We start from the raw sequence: 18726 nt of genomic DNA, 5'->3' as shown, positions 1-18726 counted from the left end.
GTATGTCAAGCGTTCCCTAATAAGTAAAAATAACTTACTTTAGTATGAAGAGTTTGGGAGACAAATTACGGCAGAGTGGAGACAAAAAAGATACTAGGTAATTCTTCCCATCTATAAATTTTGATGGATAAAATAACTTGTGTTAGCAAAAAAATAACAAATATTAAATAAATTAATTTAGATGCGTAGAAGCGGGTTCAAAGTAGTAGCAAAATAAAATGAAGAGTTTGATGGAATTTTTTTTTGAACATAAAATATACTTATTTATTAAACATAAGTACTAAGCATTACAGGAGTAGTTTTGATCATGATGATCAAGGATAGATGGTAACCTATGCATGGCATGCGAATTACCCATAGTAGCTAGAGTTTTACAACACTTAACAGAAATTATTTTTTCACAAACTTCACCACACTTGTCTGCCAACATTCTGGCCAAGACAAAAGGTGGCGGATACAACCAAAATACTAATTTATTTGAGACTAAGCTGGTCATTCCATGCTTTGCCAATTTGTGAGCTACTTCATTCCCCTGCCTGAAGAGGTGATGCATTTCCACGGTGCCCATTTGTGCCAGAAGTAACCTGCAACAATTTATAATAGAATCATAAGTTTTGCATCCATCACGAATAAAAGTGATTACCTGTGTAGCATCTGTCTCTATTTCCAACGGATAGAGTTTCCTGTTATTTGAAATACAAAGTCCTTCATAGAGAGCCATGAGTTCCGCTTGAACTGGATTTTTTACACTTATCTTTGAAGCAAAACCAATTAGCCAGTCCCCTTTCTCATTCCTTATGACCCCTCCAATGCCTCCTATACCTTTTTCCTTATTACAAGCACCATCTATGTTTAGTTTATACCATCCCCTACAAGGTTTCGTCCAACTGACGGTGAGAATGACTTTCGTATCCCAATTAGACTTCCTATTTGTAAGTAACATGTATTCGACTGATGGATCAATGATCTTACTGAGGGATGAGCGAATGGTAGTATTATTAATATTGTTACTATTCCTAGTAATCCAAATATTCCAGATAATAAAGGGAAACAAGGTGTTCCAATTGATTAACTTATTGGGAATAATGGGACTTTTTAATTGGAGAGAATGAAGCCATATTTGGCTTGAAAGATGAGAATTGGAAGTGTCAGTTCCCAGATTATCCCAAAGGGTTTTAGCATTTGGGCATACGAGAAAAATGTGCTTAAGAGATTCAGGTTCCTTACGACAAATAGTACATGTTTCATCTATGTTCATGCCAATATGGGAAAGGTATTTTCTACATGGCAATCTATTGAGGTTGCATAGCCATATAAAGTGTTTAATTTTATTAGGACAGTGCAATTCCCAGATCCAGTCACTTTTGATTTCAGGGTGAACTTTCCCTTCCAAAAGTTCGTAACAAGACTTGGTCATAAATAGACCATTTGAGTTACTATCCCATGATAAAGAATCAGATTTTGTGTCATTGGGGATTAAAGTTGATTGGATTTTAGATATAATTTCCTTAGGGATATCTAAGGAAATATTACCCAAATCCCAATTATTCCTAGTTCTAATATCACATACCCTAAGGGAGGATTCCTCTTTAGTTAAAGGGTCAATGATATAGCTTCTAAGTGCTTTGGAGTTGGTTATCCAATTATTATCCCATAAGTTGAGGGTTGAAGAATTATGAATAGTCCAAGACAAACCTTTTTGGCATAGTTCCCATCCCCTGATCACACTTTTCCAAATGAAGGAGCCCTTATCTTTTTGGCTTATGAGAGTATTTTTTAAGAAGTGTTGAAGCCCAAAGATTAGTGGTATTGTTTGTTAATCTCCATGCTAGACTTACAAGTAGGGTTATGTTTTTTGACCGAGCTTTCCTTAGTCCCAGGCCCCTTCCTGTTTAGGTGTAGTAACAATACCCCAATTAACTAGATATAGTTTTTTCCTATTTTCGGTTGAGCCCTAAAGGAAATTTCTTTGAATTTGGTCAATAGTCTTAAGGGTTTTTGGGGGAAGCATAGTATATTGCATGTAGTAAGCAAGTAGACTTACTAGAGTAGATGTAATTAGGGTGCATCTACCGGCTAGATTAAGCTTGTCACATTTCCATCCTGAGAGCTTACTCCTCATGGTATCAATGATAAATTGGTAGTCTTTGTGACTGTGATTTTTGCTAATGATGGGAAAACCTAGATATTTCCCAAAAGAATTGCATTCCTTAATGCTAAGGGATTTAGAGATATTAGATCTAGTTGTCGTACCACAATTTTCTGAAAATATTATCCTAGATTTTTTAACGTTTATTGTTTGCCCAGAGATGGCACAAAATTGCATAAGAGCAGACTTTATAGAAGAGGTTGTATTATTATTTGCTTTGCCTATTAGAACCAAACCATCTGCAAAAAACAAATGAGATAGTTGGGGGCAGTCTTTACTAAGGGAAATAGGGTCCCAACTTCTTATATCTACTAGGTGATTTATATAGTTTGATAACATCTCCATGCATAGAATAAAAATATAGGGAGACATAGGGTCCCCTTGCCTAATCCCTCTACTAGGTTGAAAAAACAAGTTTTTTCCATTTACTAAAATAGAAGTGGATGAAGTCACTACACATGACATAATAAGTTTAGAAATATTAGGAGGAAACTTGAAGAAAAGAAGAGTCCTGTATTTTAAGGACCATTCAAGTTTATCAAATGCCTTCTCAAGGTCAATTTTTATTAACATTTTCCCATTGTTTCCTTTTGCTTTTTTGAAAGAGTGAATGAGCTATTGGATGATTATAGCATTATCACTAGCTCTCCTATATTTTATGAAGCTAGATTGAATAAGACTGATGAGATTGTTTAGAAGAGGTTTTAGCCTATTTGCAATAATTTTGGTGATTATCTTGTAAATAGTATTACATAGGCTTATAGGACGAAAATTATTGAGGTTGTTAGCATTAGGAAATTTGGGGATAAGGCAAATGTAAGTAGAGTTTATTTCTTGAGGAATTGCATTATCCATAAAAACTTTGTGACAAAAAAACCTTCATTGAATCTCCTATTATCTTCCAATATTATTGGTAAAAAAAAGATGTAAACCATCTGGTCCGGGTGATTTAAAAGGTTTGAAGGAGAATATAGCACTATTAATTTCTTCATCTATCAAGGGTCTGTCCAGAGCAGATAGATCTATTGTATGGAAACTAGTTTTGCTTTAAAGTGAGTCATATCTGTAAGGGTGTGACTAGTGCAAAATAACTTAGAGAAGTGATCAAGGGTATGGTTAATAATGTCAAGGTGATTGTCAATCCATACCCATTCACTATTCTTAAGAAAGCTAAGATGGTTTTTTCTTCTCCGGTTAGATGCACTTATTTGAAAAAACCTAGTATTTGCATCCCCTTCGTTTAGCCAGGTGATTCTAGATCTAAGCTTCCAATAGTCTTCCTCTAATTTGAGAATGTTATTATAATTTGTAATTAGATCTTTTTCTAAACTTTGAAGGAAAGAACTAGAGGAAAGATAAGAAGATTTTTGTATGCCATTTATTCTGGCTAGAAGCAATTTCTTTTCCCTAAATATGTTTTCAAAGTTGTCATTTCACCATTTCTTAATAAAGGTAGTGAAGGAATTGGTTGCCCCCATTAGATCTTTATTCTTCCATTGGTTTGCAACTATATTACCAAAATTAGGATGAGTACACCAAATATTTTCAAGTCTAAATTTTTTTTCACAGTGGTGAGTAATATTATTGAGCTTAACAAGGATAGGCTTATGATCCAAGTGTGTCTTAGGGAGGTGAGTAATGGTAACATTAGGAAATTTTTTTACCCAGTCGTCATTAGCTAGGACTCGGTCTAACCTTTCCATAATTAAACCTTTTTTCTTCCTATGATTGGACCAAGTAAACTTACTTCCTTTGAAGCCAAGGTCTATTAACTTGCATGAGTCGATATTGTCCCATATTTTAGCTGCCCTATATTTCTTTAGAGGTCTTCCTCCTATTTTTTCATTTGTGCTAATAATATCATTTAAATCACCCCCAAACATCCACGGACCTTTATAATTTTGTGAGTTAGCTTTTATATTTTCCCACATAATATCTCTATGTTGAACTTGAGTACTAGCGTAAATAGCCGTAAAAAGCCAACTAAAATTAAAAGGACGAACCTGAAGGAGTGCATGGATCTCCTGACCATTTCTGGTGAAGTGCTCAACCGTAACTATGTCATGGTTGTAAAGGACAACCATTCCTCCTGACTGGCCTTCAGCGGGTACCTCTATGAGTTCAGAAAAATTAAATTCATGGAGGAGGGGTGCATGCACATGCATCATAGTTTCCAAGAGAGCCACCAAGCAAGGTTTGTGGGTATCGATTAAATCCCTAAAGTTACGACGGAAATCATCATTATTAGCACCTCGGACGTTCCAGAATATAATAGTGGTTGCTCTATTCATTAGAGGGGATTGAGGTTGGATCACAGTGGAGTCCCTTTCCACTGAGTTGTGACTCCTCCTTCTGGATGGAACTAGAATGATAACTTGCTTTCCTACGGTGGGATCTTGTAGTGGAAGAACATGCATTGAGCATTTGTACATGGTGCTCGGACAACTAAAGATGTATTTCTTGCTCCATAGTTCCGGGAAGAGAAGTATTTTTACTTCATTTAGGCTTGAAAATTCTACACTTGGTTGAGTACCTTGTGGATGGTGTTTTTCTTCTTCCTCTACTGGAGGTTGTGGAGGGCCTTGTTCTGGAGCATTGGCTTGAATAATTGGATCTAGGTTGACTGGGGCCATGTTTGGAGGGTTGTTGTTTCCCTGGGCTGTATGGTGACCCCATGGCATGAAGATTGGGTTGATCATTATGCTTTCCTCTGCTGGGAAGAAGGGGAGAGTCATTGGGAGATTGATATATTGGTTAGGAGTTTGAGGGAGGTTCCATTGACTCTGCATTTCCTAGATCAAGGTGTGGTTCATATGTGGGGCTAAGGGGTGGAAAATGTTGTTGCTCCAAGCTTGGTTTGTGTAGTTGTCATAGCCAAGTGCATCCCCTCCGTTACTAGTTGGGATAGGTAACGAGTATTCTGTATTATTATTACCATTTCCTGACCATTGATCAGAATATTGAAGGTTATTGCATGGCCTAGGAGACATGTTTCTAGCTAAGAGGTCGGTTGGTAGTTCTGGGATTGAGAGGGTGATGTGAAGAAGAGGGGCTGGTTCTGTAGTTGTGGAGGGAGTTGTGGAGGGTTGGCCATTTGAGAGGGTCTGAGTTGGTTTGTTAGGTGAATCAATCGAAACCTTCTTCTTGCTGATAGTGGGAGTCTTGGCATTGTTGTCTTAGATGATATTTATGATGTTTATACCGGCAGTAGGAGATTTAGCCTTCGTAGGATTATTAATTTTAATAGTGGTCTTTTGATGCATGTCCGGTAATTGGTTTAGCGTGTGTTGATAAATAATATCCTTGGAGGATATTGAGTTTGCCAAGAACTCTGAATTTTCTGCCATTTGGACGTCCCCCTTTGCATGCATGGCCATGTGTAATGTAGATTGGATAGGGGTAGTAGTGTTATCTGGATTAGTACTAGTATTGCACATTAGATTAGGGGCAACCGAGTCATTCCTAAGTTTGTCTTTAGTGGAAACTTCTTGTAATGATTGGGATGAGGGTTCCAATGTGGGAGTATTACTTGACACATGTTTAATTTTGTCTTTTCTACTTTGCATGCATTGGGCAATAAGGATTGTATCCGGATTGTCATCTAAACCATCATCCAAAACCATGTGCTCTATTGAGTTCAGAGCCTCAAAAAAGTTTGGATTCTTGCCAGTATTGATGAAGCTGTTTTTTTCCTTGTACTGTTTATTCTTTGGCATATTACCAGTAGTATTAGATGGTTCTTTACTCAAATTTTTAGAGGTATAGTAGGGATAATTATGAGGTTTAGAGGACATACCTATGTCAGTGCGAGATGGATTTAGATGTGTACCTTGACTGTTACCCTTTGCAGTGTGGACTTGATTTACTCCATTGACTTTCTTCTTCTTACTGAACGTGACAGTTACCCAATCGCTCGAGGAGTCTTGTTGTTGAGGTCCTATTATGCCTCCTTGGATATCATTGGCTTTATAAGGTGGTGAGGGTACTAAACATTTTAATTGGTTATGACCTAATTTCCCACATTTAATACATAAAAAGTTTTCCCCCTCATAGTGTATATGCTGCTTGTAATTTCCAATATAGACGGATGGCATTACTGGTTTGTCCATAGGAACTTCAATACAAAGTCGAGCATATCTTCCTCTTAGAGTTGAGGAAGTGCAGGCATCAATCCTCAATAGACGACCTATAGTATTCCCTATTTTTTGAAGAATGGTTAAGTCATAAAATTTAGTAGGAGTTGGGGTAATCGAATCCACACGACGGATTTTAATTGTTTTGCCTCACTTGATACAAAATGAGGTTCCTATTTTTGGACTGATAAGTGATAGCCATTAACAAACCATGGTCCGTTATTGAGGGTTCTGGATATATTCTCTTCTTTGGAGAATTTTACTATGAAATAATCAACCCCTAGATCCATTAGGGTGAAATTTTCATTTGGTTTCCACAGTTGGTATATCTTCCTTCTGAGGTATTGATGGAGGATACATTTTCCCATGAGCTTAATAATAAGAGAATATTTCCATGGTTGGTATATCCTTTGAAGATCACCTGCTGAAAGGGAAACTCGTAGGTTATCATTTGATTCTATGGTGTTTTGTGGACTGGTTATATGGCTAGGCAGACCATAGGAATTATAGTCTAGTTGCGTGGGAAAGACTTGGGTGGTTTGTGGTTGCATGGGGTTTTGAATAATCTGGCTGCTAATAGTGTCCAATAGAAGAGCTTCCTTATATGAAGAACCTTAAGGTTGGGGTATTTTATCTAGCATGATTGGCGAGGAGGAGTTCTCTGCATCAATCATTTGATTTCCCCTACTAGTAGAAAGAATATGCAGATTAATTTCTTCACAATTATGTTGTATATCAGGTGGTTTGGGTGGGATTTGGGAGGCTGGGTGAGTGGATAGTGAGACAGTTACAGTTTCCATGGAAGCGGAGGTAGGGAATGTAGAGAGAAGGGAGAGTTTCTCTCTCTAGCTTAGTTCACGGTTTGATCGAGTTTGATGGAACCTCAAAGGTATTTCAATTTTTTTTTCCCATTGGGATAGACTTCCCTTGGGAAATAGGGAGCAAAAGAAGGGTATTTAGGTCAATTCACGTTAACGATTCCACCGCCCGCCTATATATGCCATCCGCTATGAATATTAGGGTATAAAAAGCCCCAAATCTCTTCCCTCTCTTCGAACCGAACTCCTATCTCTCTCTCCCTCGCTCTTCTCTCACCTTCAATTGTAATTCCCTCAAAACCTGAATTCATTAATTCATCGTTTAATTTCTGTACATTCTTGAAATCTATTTAGTAAGTATTATTTAATTTTCTCTTGAAAATCTGCCTTTTATTTTGAATTGATTCTTAATTTTTGCAGATCTTGAAAAAGACCAAAAATGGCGACATTCGAGCTATACAGGAGGTCAACGATTGGGATGTGTTTGACTGAAACACTTGATGAGATGGTCTCCAACGGTATTCTTAGCCCGGAACTCGCCATTCAAGTTCTTGTTCAGTTCGACAAGGTCAGTTTTTTTGCCTCACAGATGGATCCAGGATTTTAAATCAGTAGATGAAGTGTAAAACACTTGCCCGCACCCAACGCGTACACCAAATCCTACTAATTTATCATGTTTAAGTCATTAATTAAGGTGAGAATATGTATTGATCAACTATGATTAGTATCCATTTGGTTGGTGTAAACACCAGGTCTGTATAAATTATAACTTTCTTTTTAATATTTACACATATCTAAAAATGAAGCACTAATTTTTCGTGTAACGAAGGTGAACTTGAACACAAAACTATATTTTTTTGAAAATTTGTTCAACTATGTATATGGTTTAAATTGAGTGCAATGGGCCGGAACCCGCTGCCCAAGGACTACATCTCCTTGCATTTAGTCTCCATGATTTAAAGCTATAGGCGTGGGACGTCATTGTATCCACTTCCATTTTGTGTTACTGGGTGCAAACTTAAAAATAAAATTACGTTTTTGAGAAATTGTTCAACTATGTATATGGTTCAAATCTACTGCAATGGCTCCAAGTACTGCATCCGCCCTCGCATTTAGTGGCAACCTATTTCTGTAAGCGTATACTGGCCTTTATATGCATGTATGTAAGTACATATCCATACAAATAATCTGTTTCTAAAATCGTGTATTATAGTCAAAACATCTTTTTTTTTTGTTTGGCCTTTTGGGGTTTAAACCATGTTTATCTCTTATGTTGTTGCACTGTTTGCAGTCAATGACTGAAGCTTTGGAGAGTCAAGTAAAGACCAAGGTTACTATTAAGGTACTTGTAACCTGCTTTTGTTTGATGTTCTCTTTGTTTGTCAGTTTAGATCCATATGAGCTCACACCGATGATATATCATTGGATCAGTTTCATGATTCACATAATTAAGAATCACTGACTCTTTTTGGCTTTCTGGGTATTTATGTGAAAATTTACTATTATGATCTAATTTACTAGTAGTAGTGGCTGAATATGTCTCTGTTTTTCTTTATGAAGTAATTGGTTTCATTAATGGCATCAAGAAGATGCAATAGTGTTACAAAACAGAAGAAAAAATAGTTGTGGCTGAATCTGTCTCTGTTGGCTTTATTTAAAAGAATCGAAGATGAAGAAGCTGATGAATTCACTCGTGTGTCTGTTTTATATCCATAATACGAAGTCACATCAGAATATTTTCATTTGTCCAGCACAATGAGTCGCATCATCATAAGTTATTTTCATAATCCATATTGTCCCATTAGTTGTTTGTGTTGGGGGGGGGGGTTGTTGTCCAATATTTCCCACTTGGCCAGGACTCGAATTAAGATATACAGTAGAACATGGGACGTTATCTGCCAATGAGCAACATTTCTCTAAACCTCACTTATGTTGGTATGAGTTATTGGCTTGTTTTCTGTTAAGATATCTTTGGCACCTCAAATAGTTTCACCATAAATTGAAATGTTTGTGTCTCATTAGTTGAAAATTTAGGATATCAGGTGGTTCCTCTCATTCTGAACACCATCAATGAATTTGAATAACATTGTTCTAGAACAAAACCAAAAGCTTATAAGACAGACCCTTTTTTCTTGATAGCCAAGAAATCCCTGAGTGTCAGCTGGCGCATGGTTCAAAACTCGGTGGATAAAGTTCCCGCCCCAAAATTGTTAACTTAGAAGCAACTTTTGGTTGACTGCATCCTGCTGGATTTGTGTGCTGTGTTGATATCTAGCATATTACTTTTGAGACATAGCATTCACTCACATCTTTTCCTTTTCTTTTAAATTATCAATAGATCAGGCACATATATTTTACGCTTTCTTTGTCTAGTAACATTCGAGAATGGACCTCATAAGTATTGCAGTTGCAAAACTTGAGGTCTTCCACTTGAATCATGCTCGTTCTAATCCATCTGACTGAAGCTTATCATTCTTCTTTAGGAAAAAACAAAAATATTTGAAGAGTATAGATGATTAGTTGCTATATTTTTCCGTCTTATATGATATGACTGGCATCGGATGTTAACATCTAGGCGTAGAGTTTAGTTATCTTCATATTGCCAAGTGATTGCAATCAGAGAGAGGAGGCTGATTTTATTGATTTGCTTATTCTTTACAATAGACATCTACAGCATATAGGTAGGTAGTATACCCAAATTGTGTCTCCTGACTGTCAGGATTCATGAAAATCCAACTCAATGGGGTAGGTATCTTAAAGTGGTTAAATGAGGAGAGAAGTCTTTCAGTTGATGTCTTTGAAGGTAGTAGGTATGGTGGATGATTGCTCAGTAGCTGAGCTTGAATTAGAAGAAAAGCTGCTGTAAATTTTAACAGATTCTGAGGAGTGCTTTCCTGTAAGAGCAAATTATATAAAGAACTTAATCCAGTAAAATACAGTAATCTTTCAAGATCTGGTACATTACTCGAAATAAAGTAATTAACTGGCTGATCCTTCTTGATCACAAGAAAGACATGAGGGAAGACTTGAAGTTATCGCTAATTTTAAATCAGAAATTGCACAACAGCCTTTGACTTGACAACTTGTCACAATAAGGCTCAAGTCATACTGCTTTGATTATTATACAACTGTCACAATAAAAGCTATGGTTGAACCTGAAGCTTAAGAGACCGCCTCCTTTCAGGTTGATTTTACAAAGTAAGTTTATATTTAGACTCCTCAGATTTTGCTCTTCATCTTGATTCCTGTATGCATTCCACTCCCTTGTTTATTCTGTTATCTTTCTAACACAACATGTCTTTCCACTTACCATGAGGGCTGCCTTACAAATTTTTGACTAGAAAGCTATTGCACACAACTTGAGAATAATTGATTGAACTATGCACAAGCAGTGGAAAAGCGAGTGCCTTTCACCAGTGTCCAGCCAGACACCAACTAACTCCTACTCCTCTGGGGAATAGAATAGAACTTTAACACTACATTTGGATGTCAACTATTTGGCATAGGGATATTGGTCATCCATTTCGTGCTAATTTTGTAATTAGCTTATAGCTTAGTTGGTAGTGTTTGGTCCAACTTACGCGCCTGGGCTATTCCACTTGGTACCTACAACCTCTTACTAATACAGTTAGTGACTCTACCCACATGGGTTAGGCAGATAGGATTATTCACTTAGCTTCTTAGGTCTCAATTTGGATTTGATCGTGATTTTCCATTGTTTTCATTGTAGCTTCATTAACAGTTGACCTCTAGGTCACACTTTTCGGTCTGTTGGAGGTGATGTATATATCGAGAACAACATTCTGTTGGATGCTAAAATATGCATGACTGTTCCTGCAAGTGGGATAGGTGTTCAACAAGGTTTTCATCACAAAAAAAAAATGTGTTCAAGAAGGTGCTCACATTTCATTAGTTGTGGAATGAGATCTTGTGTGCTTAGTTTGTGCAATCTTGAAATTGAGCTCTAGGGCTTCTGTTTGGTAGGTCCTTTCTTTTGTCATCTCTTTGATTTTGCTATACTATGGTCAAAATTATTTGTGAAGGATACTGTCCTCTTGGAAGGGAAGCCTTGTAACAATGGTAAAGTTGTCTCTGTGTGATCTAGGTCACGGGTTCGAGCCATGGAACCAGCCACTAATGCTTGCATTATGGTAGGCTGTCTGCATCACACCCCCTTTCCGGGACCTTGCACGAACGCAGGATGCCTGTGCACCGGGATGTCCTTGATATTGTCCTTTTGCCAGCATTTATATCTGTTAGGCCTCTGTTTTTTTAATGAAATATGGATTTTTGTCTGTTAGGCCTTTCAACCCTTTTTATTTGTCTTCGCTCTCCTTTAACTGTTACTGAATTTGGTTGTTCTTTCTATGATTTCTTGGGGCTTATTAGCATGATAATGCTTCAGTTACATTCTTCTTTGAATTTGCCCAACTATTGGTGCAGGGACATCTTCATACCTACAGATTCTGTGACAATGTGTGGACCTTTATCTTACAAGATGCTGTGTTCAAGAGTGAAGAATGCCAGGAGACTGTTAGCCGCGTTAAGATTGTGGCATGTGACTCAAAGCTGCTCACACAGTGAGTAGATAGCTGATGGAGAGAATTTTCTGTTACAGATTTGCATTTCTATCTTTAATGAGAAATCTGGGAGAAGAGGGTGCAGGGGAAGTGTGATTATATCCATTCCGGGTATATTTCCAGGCAGCCACTTACATTTATTTTTGTACAAACCAGCAAACATCTATAGCTATCAGTAGTCAAACAGTTATATCTATGATGCCAGTGTATTTGATGGACCTTTTGTACAATGTTAAACTTTAGTATTTCTGACGTTGATATGAGCTACGCAATTTTAATTTCTCCTATCTGGAACTTCTTATATTTTCTGAAATCTTGTAATTTGCTCATTTTGGGGTGAAACTGAAATTCATCAGCTCAAGTATACCAGCACGTGAAATTGTTCCTTTGAAAACACTTCTACGACAAAGAACTCACAAATGTTACGTAGTCGAAATGTTGACTAAAATTTGGAATTTGTTCATCCAAATTCAAGAAAATAAAATATTCTCCATGCCAGATAAGGCAATTGTAAGGGACTCATCCTTGTAGATGAATTTGGGAAAGGCAAATAAAGAACAAGCCTGAAAAGAGGTGGAATTGGAACAACTGAGAGGCCATCTTAGCGTCCCAAGTGGGAACATTATTTTGTAAGGATGTACCTTTATAAATTGAGACAATGGATTGATGCTTGCTACAGTTATCTTTATTTGAAAATATTATGATCTTTTCGTTGTACCTATAATGTTTGGTCTTCTTTAATAGGAGTACACAATATTACTTATCTATTAACAAGTACCAAAATTCAAATAATGTGGTGATTTAGTAATAATAATAGCAGTAAAACTAATACTATATTAATTGCAAAATACAAGTAGGAAAAAATCAAAACGTCCTTGGCAAATTTAAAAAGTTGATAAAAATACCTGCTTAAACTTTCAATTTCACTGGTTTAAAGGCAAAAGATCAGGCAAAAACTGGATCAACCATACCAGCAAAGGTTCTAACAGTTACCAAAAGCATTATACCTTTACCAAATTCAATTTCAATTTCCCGTTCTTCATCCAACAACATATTATACAATTTGTTAATTGCAACAGCACCACAAAAGTATAGAGAACAACATAAATGCATTTATATCATATGATTATTCGACAGAGTTGTTTGATCCAACTGTTGGGAATAAACCCCCCACAGAAATAACATTCACGGTAATAACATCGGAATAATAATATAGTACCCAGATACGGTAATCAACAAGAATAAAAAGAACAACAAGAACTATCAAGACCTTAAATTCCCTCCAAAGGAGGTCGTGATGGCGCCTAATCTCTACGACTAGGTAAGCCTGCAAATAGCAACCATTGAACAGATATATATGTCACACCTCCTTTTTCACCTGCGCCCGCAGGGGCGTAGGGGGAGTTTTTCCAATTAAGGACAATCGAAACGGGATTTATTTTTTAATTCAGAGTCGCCACTTGAGAGATTTATGGTGTCCCAAGTCACCGGTTGAATCCCGAATCGAGGAAAAGATTGACTCTGTATTACAGTCCGCGAACCAGAAATCGAGTAAGGAATTCTGTTAACCCGGGAGAAGGTGTTAGGCATTCCCGAGTTCCGTGGTTCTAGCACGGTCGCTCAACTGTCATATTCGGCTTATTTATCTGATTTTAATACATGTTGAACCTATGTGCAAATTTTAACTGTTTACCGCTTTTATTATTATTATTTTTAACGAGAATTGCAACGTCGTGAAAATACACCTCGAACCACGTCACATCAATGCACCCGTGGTTATTGACACATTTCAACTCTGTTGAGATTTAGATTTGGGTCACATAAATGTGCACCCGAGTTTAAGAAAGTAAATTATTAAAGGCGCGCCTAAAACGACTAGCGTATCATTATTTTTTGGGTAGAGCCATGAAATTTTGCTAAACGACACATCCTGAAGTCTAAGTAATTTTACCAACACGTATAGAGGGCCCCGCAGCTTGTGTATTTTTGTTTGTCGAGGCTCGTCTCTCTCATTCATTATTTTTAAAAGGAATTTGCAACGTCGTGGAAATGCATCTCGAACCACGTCACAATCAATGTACCCGTGATTAGCGACACATTTCGACTTCGTTGAGATTTGGATTTGGGTCACATAAATGTGCACCCGAGTTTAAGAGAGTAAATTTTTAACGCGCACCGGAAGTGACTTGCGCGTTATTATCTTTTGGGGAAGGCCGTGAAATTCGCTGAACGGCCCGTCCCTAAATCTAAGTATTTTGAAACAAATATTTATTGAGGGCCCCGCAATTTTGTATTTTTTATTCGGCGAGGCTCATCTCATTTTTATTCAAGGATATCCTAAAGCGACTAATTTTCTATTTATTTGTCTCTAAGAATAAAGAAAATCCTAATCAATTAGTATTAAAAGTTCGGGCTTCAAGTTCAAGTCCGGGTCCAAACAAAAGGAAACACCTTCTAGTTTGAACCCGCTACCTAACTTAAAATCCGCCGCCTGCCGTTGTAAATATTAACAAACCAACTACCATTTCGATTCAGTTCAACCTAGCTTTATTATATGAATTGGACTATTGGAATTAACTATGTGGAATACAAAGCCATTTTTGAGCTCTTTTTACGATTTGTTGAAAAATGTATCAATGCTTAAAAAACTGTCATCAAGCTAACATTAATCACTAACATTTGAGAACTAACATTAGCTACTAACATTATTTACATTGCTATTTAAAATGATGTTATTTACTCAAGTGAACTCGCAATTTCAGAATTAGACCTATTAAACCAACATGCTGATTTCCATAAACTATTTGAATCTGTTTTGTGACATAAACTATTTGAAATTGTTTCACGACTACTGAACAAAAGAATTAAATACAGTATATTTCATAACTAGTAATCACCAACTAAGATTAATTACAATTGATATTCCATGTTTGTAGAAATAGATTCAATCAGTCCAGTTTATGCATTTCAAAGTCATTCCAATACATACTATGAAATATCAAGTGAACTACTGCTTATACATCAAATTAAACACAAAGAAATAATTATTTTCAGAAATCTATTCCAACAACTCTTTACTTCCTTTCCTTTAAATTTGAGAGCTGTAGAACATGTACCTGGATAACGGAAATACAAAAAGATGAAGGAGTAGTCAACAACAGTAATAACACAGCAACGCAGTGACAGAACAACCCAGTGACAGATTAAAAAGGAAGGAACCAGCAGAGTTCCAGCAACACCCAATGAAAACAGTAGCCAATAACCAATAGCAAACTCAGGAAGAACCAATTGAAACCCCAGAAATACCAAACATCAACAACAGTGAAACAACAACTGTCTAGTTCTGATATTCAGTAGTAAAAGAAAAGACTCACTTTTCAGTTTCTTAGCTCTCCGAACACTGAACCTTTTAGGATTAAAAACTAGCCTGTTTTTTAATCTCAAATTACTGAACTTTTAAATGTTAAAAATCCAGCCTAAATTCTCTGAAAAAAAGACTGAAAGAGAACTCCTCTTTTTCTTCCAAAAACCCACCTCCCTTTTCTGTCTTGAAATGACCCTATTTATAACCCAAAAACAGGTATGGACAACATATTTTAATCAATCATTTTTAAGCTTTTCATACCATTATGTTTTGTTCCCCACACTTGCATGCCTTGTTCCCCACTAGCAAATGTCTTGTCCCCCTCTATGTATTAAACAATGCCTTATTTTAATATTATTAGTGCTTAGTGGACAGAGCACTCAAATTAATCATTTTTAAAACTTTAAATCCTAAAATACCCCTGAAACTATTGAAATTACCATTCTATCCCATCAGCTATATCCAATCCTCCTAATCAATTAACCAAACTATAGCAGCTATAACCAATCTTAGTTGAGAAATCCTAACAATTGACTAATTAAACACATGAAACTAACAACATTAGGACAATTCAACAAGGCTAGATTCATATCAGAACAAACTTAACAGAACAAACAAGTATATCCAAATCACTAAACACAATCATCAATTGAACTCAAAATAGTAGGAAAGTCGTCAAAACACATACACATATAATTTCAACGAATATGCAGTAGGATACTTCATGCGAAAACTTTATCAAAATGAACCCACATTAAAACGAAACCACATATAGATCCGTGAATAGCATAGATTCGAGGTAAGAGATATAACCTTTACTACTGCACTTTCTTGCTCCGTTACACACAATGAAAATGAAACTCCAAAGAAAAAGCAAAAAATCCGGAACGAGCTATGGCTGACCTTTACTCTAACGATCCGATGCCGAACAATGCTGAACTTCCAATGAAACACAGCTTCGTTCACAACATTGTTTCGATGCTTGACTAATAAACATGGACTCGGACGGAACCTCGACGCACTCCCTCGACGTACGACTGAGCACGACCTCGGATGGTTGGTCTCGTTTTGGACTGGAGGGTGGCTGGAGATGGTGAGGCGGGCTGTTTCAGGTGGTCGACGAGCTGATGGAGTCGACGGTGGTCGTTGGTAGTGGGGCTGGCTTGAAGGGAGGTGGTCGTTTGGAGAAGTTGGTGGTGGCTGCTGGACGTGGTCGTGGTGGGCGTGAGGCGGGCTGTCGACGAGTGATGGAGTCGCCGGTGGTCGTTGGACGTCGATGGAGAGGGCTGCCATGGATGTCGAGGGAGAAGGAGGGAGGGGTCGTTTGGAGAAGAGGGCAGCCATGGGGGTGGTCGTGGGAGATGGAGGGGTCGTTTGGAGAAGAAGAAGACGGAGGGCAGCCATGGACGTGGTCGTGGGAGCTGGATGAGCTGTTTGGAGAAGATGAAGAGGAGAGGGGGCGGGTGGTTTAGGGTTTATTGTTAGGGGTTTGGAAATGAAATGAAGAAATGGGGGGTGTTGTTTGGGCTATGGGGCAGACCGGGTCGGGGATGGGGTATGGACTGGGTATCCGGGTTTTAATTTCAAAGGGGAAGAAAAAATGTTTGGGATGATGGACTTTAAATTGATTTGGCCCAAATATGACTTAACACTCTTTTATTTTGCCTTTCTTTTCTTAAACTAATAAAACTAAAAATTCCAAAAATCCTAAATTAACTTATAGGACTAGATTAATTTATAAAAGTACTAACTAACTTTTAATAACAATTAACACACACAATCAAATAAAATCACATAACTTGGACATGAAATGCTAAAAATGCAAAAATACATTATTTTGTAATTTTCTTTCTCTTAAAAACAAAACATGGTTCAATTAATTCCTAAGTGCACAATTAAATCTCAAAGGTGCATGCAACATATATATTTTTGTATTTTTCTTAATTAAAGTAGAAATAAACATGCACAGACAAAATACAAATAAATCACAAACAACACAACACCATTTTATTTTTTTTTGAATTTTTTGGGAGTAGTTCTCATAGGGCAAAAATCACGTGCTCACAATATAAATACAAGATACTAAAAGCGACTAAAAAATGGATAAAACCGTCTGTAAATAGAATCTCACAATCACACCTCAAAATCGATGGAACTGAGTCATAAGCTCTATAGAATGCTACTAGAGTGCTACTACATCACTGGCCAAAAAGGAAAACAACAGTAATGAAAATAAGGGAAGGTGACTCCGAGGCCTGCGGACGCCGAGCAGGCATACCATGAAGTCTCCAGTAAAAGCGGCTAGCAAGACTCTTTATCTACCGGCGCGAGCAGATGTACCTAGATCTGGACAAAAAGATGTGCAGAAGCATAGTATAGGTACACCACATCGGTACTTAGCAAGTATCAAGCTTAACCTCAGTAGAGTAGTGACAAGGCCATGTCAAGTTACCTACTAGGATATGAAATAGACAGTATAAAATAAAATACAGATATAAAATCGGAAGTAAGAAAACAACTAATATGGAACAAGATGATAGCATGATCTAAAACGGGAAAATCAACGATAGAAATAGCATGAAAGAAACAACTAAAGTGATACAAAGATCATGTACGGACTACAACTACTAGGATGATAACGAATGGCACAACAAGAAATATTCCTTCCACGACACTTGCAACATGAAATAATAGTAAGAAACATAACGAGATACCGCCTCGTGTATAATGAAATCAAACCGAGGTACTATCTCGTATAATCAAGAGTAACAATCGTGGTACCGCCTCTTATTCACATTTCTCAATTTCCATCACAATCTTTCGTTATGCCGCCGCGTGAGCCTTACATTTGAAAATACTTTAGCCCACCTGATGACGTCGTGTGGCTTCACGTAGTTCCCCTACAAGTAACACACATATAAGTCCCACCTTATACTGCCACATGCACATCAACCCAAGCCTTATACCATCGCATGCGCATAAATATCATATCACAATAATAAATCGCACCACAAGTGCCCATATATCACAACTTGCCAACAACATCAATATCAATGTTTCCACAACAATAGCCCATGGCTCCACTACAACGTATACAAGAATATCAACAACAATAATGTATGAAAAATGCTCAATAGGATAGATGTTCCAACAATAACCAACATCGCCTCAACATATTAACAACTTCCACACCTCAACATCAAATAACTCAATAATGAGAAAATAACGTGTAACTACAACATTAGATAAGACTACCCACAATAAAGGAAACTATCTTCAATAATGAGTATCAAATAATGGAAGTCAACAAATAATGGGCAACATAAACAATTAACTCAATAATGATAATTAACAATGAAGAGATAACATATGACAATAAAGGGCAACATGTTCTACTAAAGCATGTAGCAATTTAGCAAGTAAAATGTAGGACAATTACTAAACAATTCAACTAAAGCATTTAAGGATAGTCTAACACAATTAAGGATGATTTAACTATGAGAATCTAAAACACAATGTGGCATTTCAATTAAAGCACAAAAATAGTCTAAGTAGCCTAAACCGATCAAATACTACGTACAACCCGTGTACCTACTCGACATCTTGCTTACACGTATTTCACTTAGCATAATTGAATCAAACAATACTAATCCTAAGGGGTAGTTCCCTCACACGAAGTTAG

General features: G+C 37.0%; 1 protein-coding gene across 4 annotated transcripts; it reads left to right on the top strand.

Annotated features, from left to right (window-relative positions):
• The first annotated feature begins 7296 nt into the window (after window positions 1–7296).
• Window positions 7297–11967, top strand: LOC104248843 (transcription initiation factor IIA subunit 2). Of its 4 annotated transcripts, none has more exons than XM_009805174.2 (4): window positions 7297–7385; window positions 7521–7668; window positions 8392–8442; window positions 11544–11967. In XM_009805174.2, exons 2-4 carry the CDS (start codon window positions 7540–7542, stop codon window positions 11682–11684), a joined length of 321 nt encoding a protein of 106 aa, XP_009803476.1. In that variant the 5' UTR covers window positions 7297–7385; window positions 7521–7539; the 3' UTR covers window positions 11685–11967. The 4 variants fall into 4 exon arrangements, with proteins under 4 accessions (XP_009803476.1, XP_009803489.1, XP_009803483.1 ...); XM_009805187.2 differs by having other exon boundaries at window positions 7306–7453; window positions 7533–7668; XM_009805181.2 differs by having other exon boundaries at window positions 7306–7453.
• The last annotated feature ends 6759 nt before the right edge of the window (window positions 11968–18726 follow it).

The sequence above is a fragment of the Nicotiana sylvestris genome, chromosome 10 (genome assembly GCF_000393655.2).
Source record: "Nicotiana sylvestris chromosome 10, ASM39365v2, whole genome shotgun sequence".
In the NCBI taxonomy this organism is placed as follows: domain Eukaryota; kingdom Viridiplantae; phylum Streptophyta; class Magnoliopsida; order Solanales; family Solanaceae; genus Nicotiana; species Nicotiana sylvestris.
Note: the sequence above shows the minus strand (reverse complement) of the source record. Positions and strands in the feature narration are given on the sequence as shown.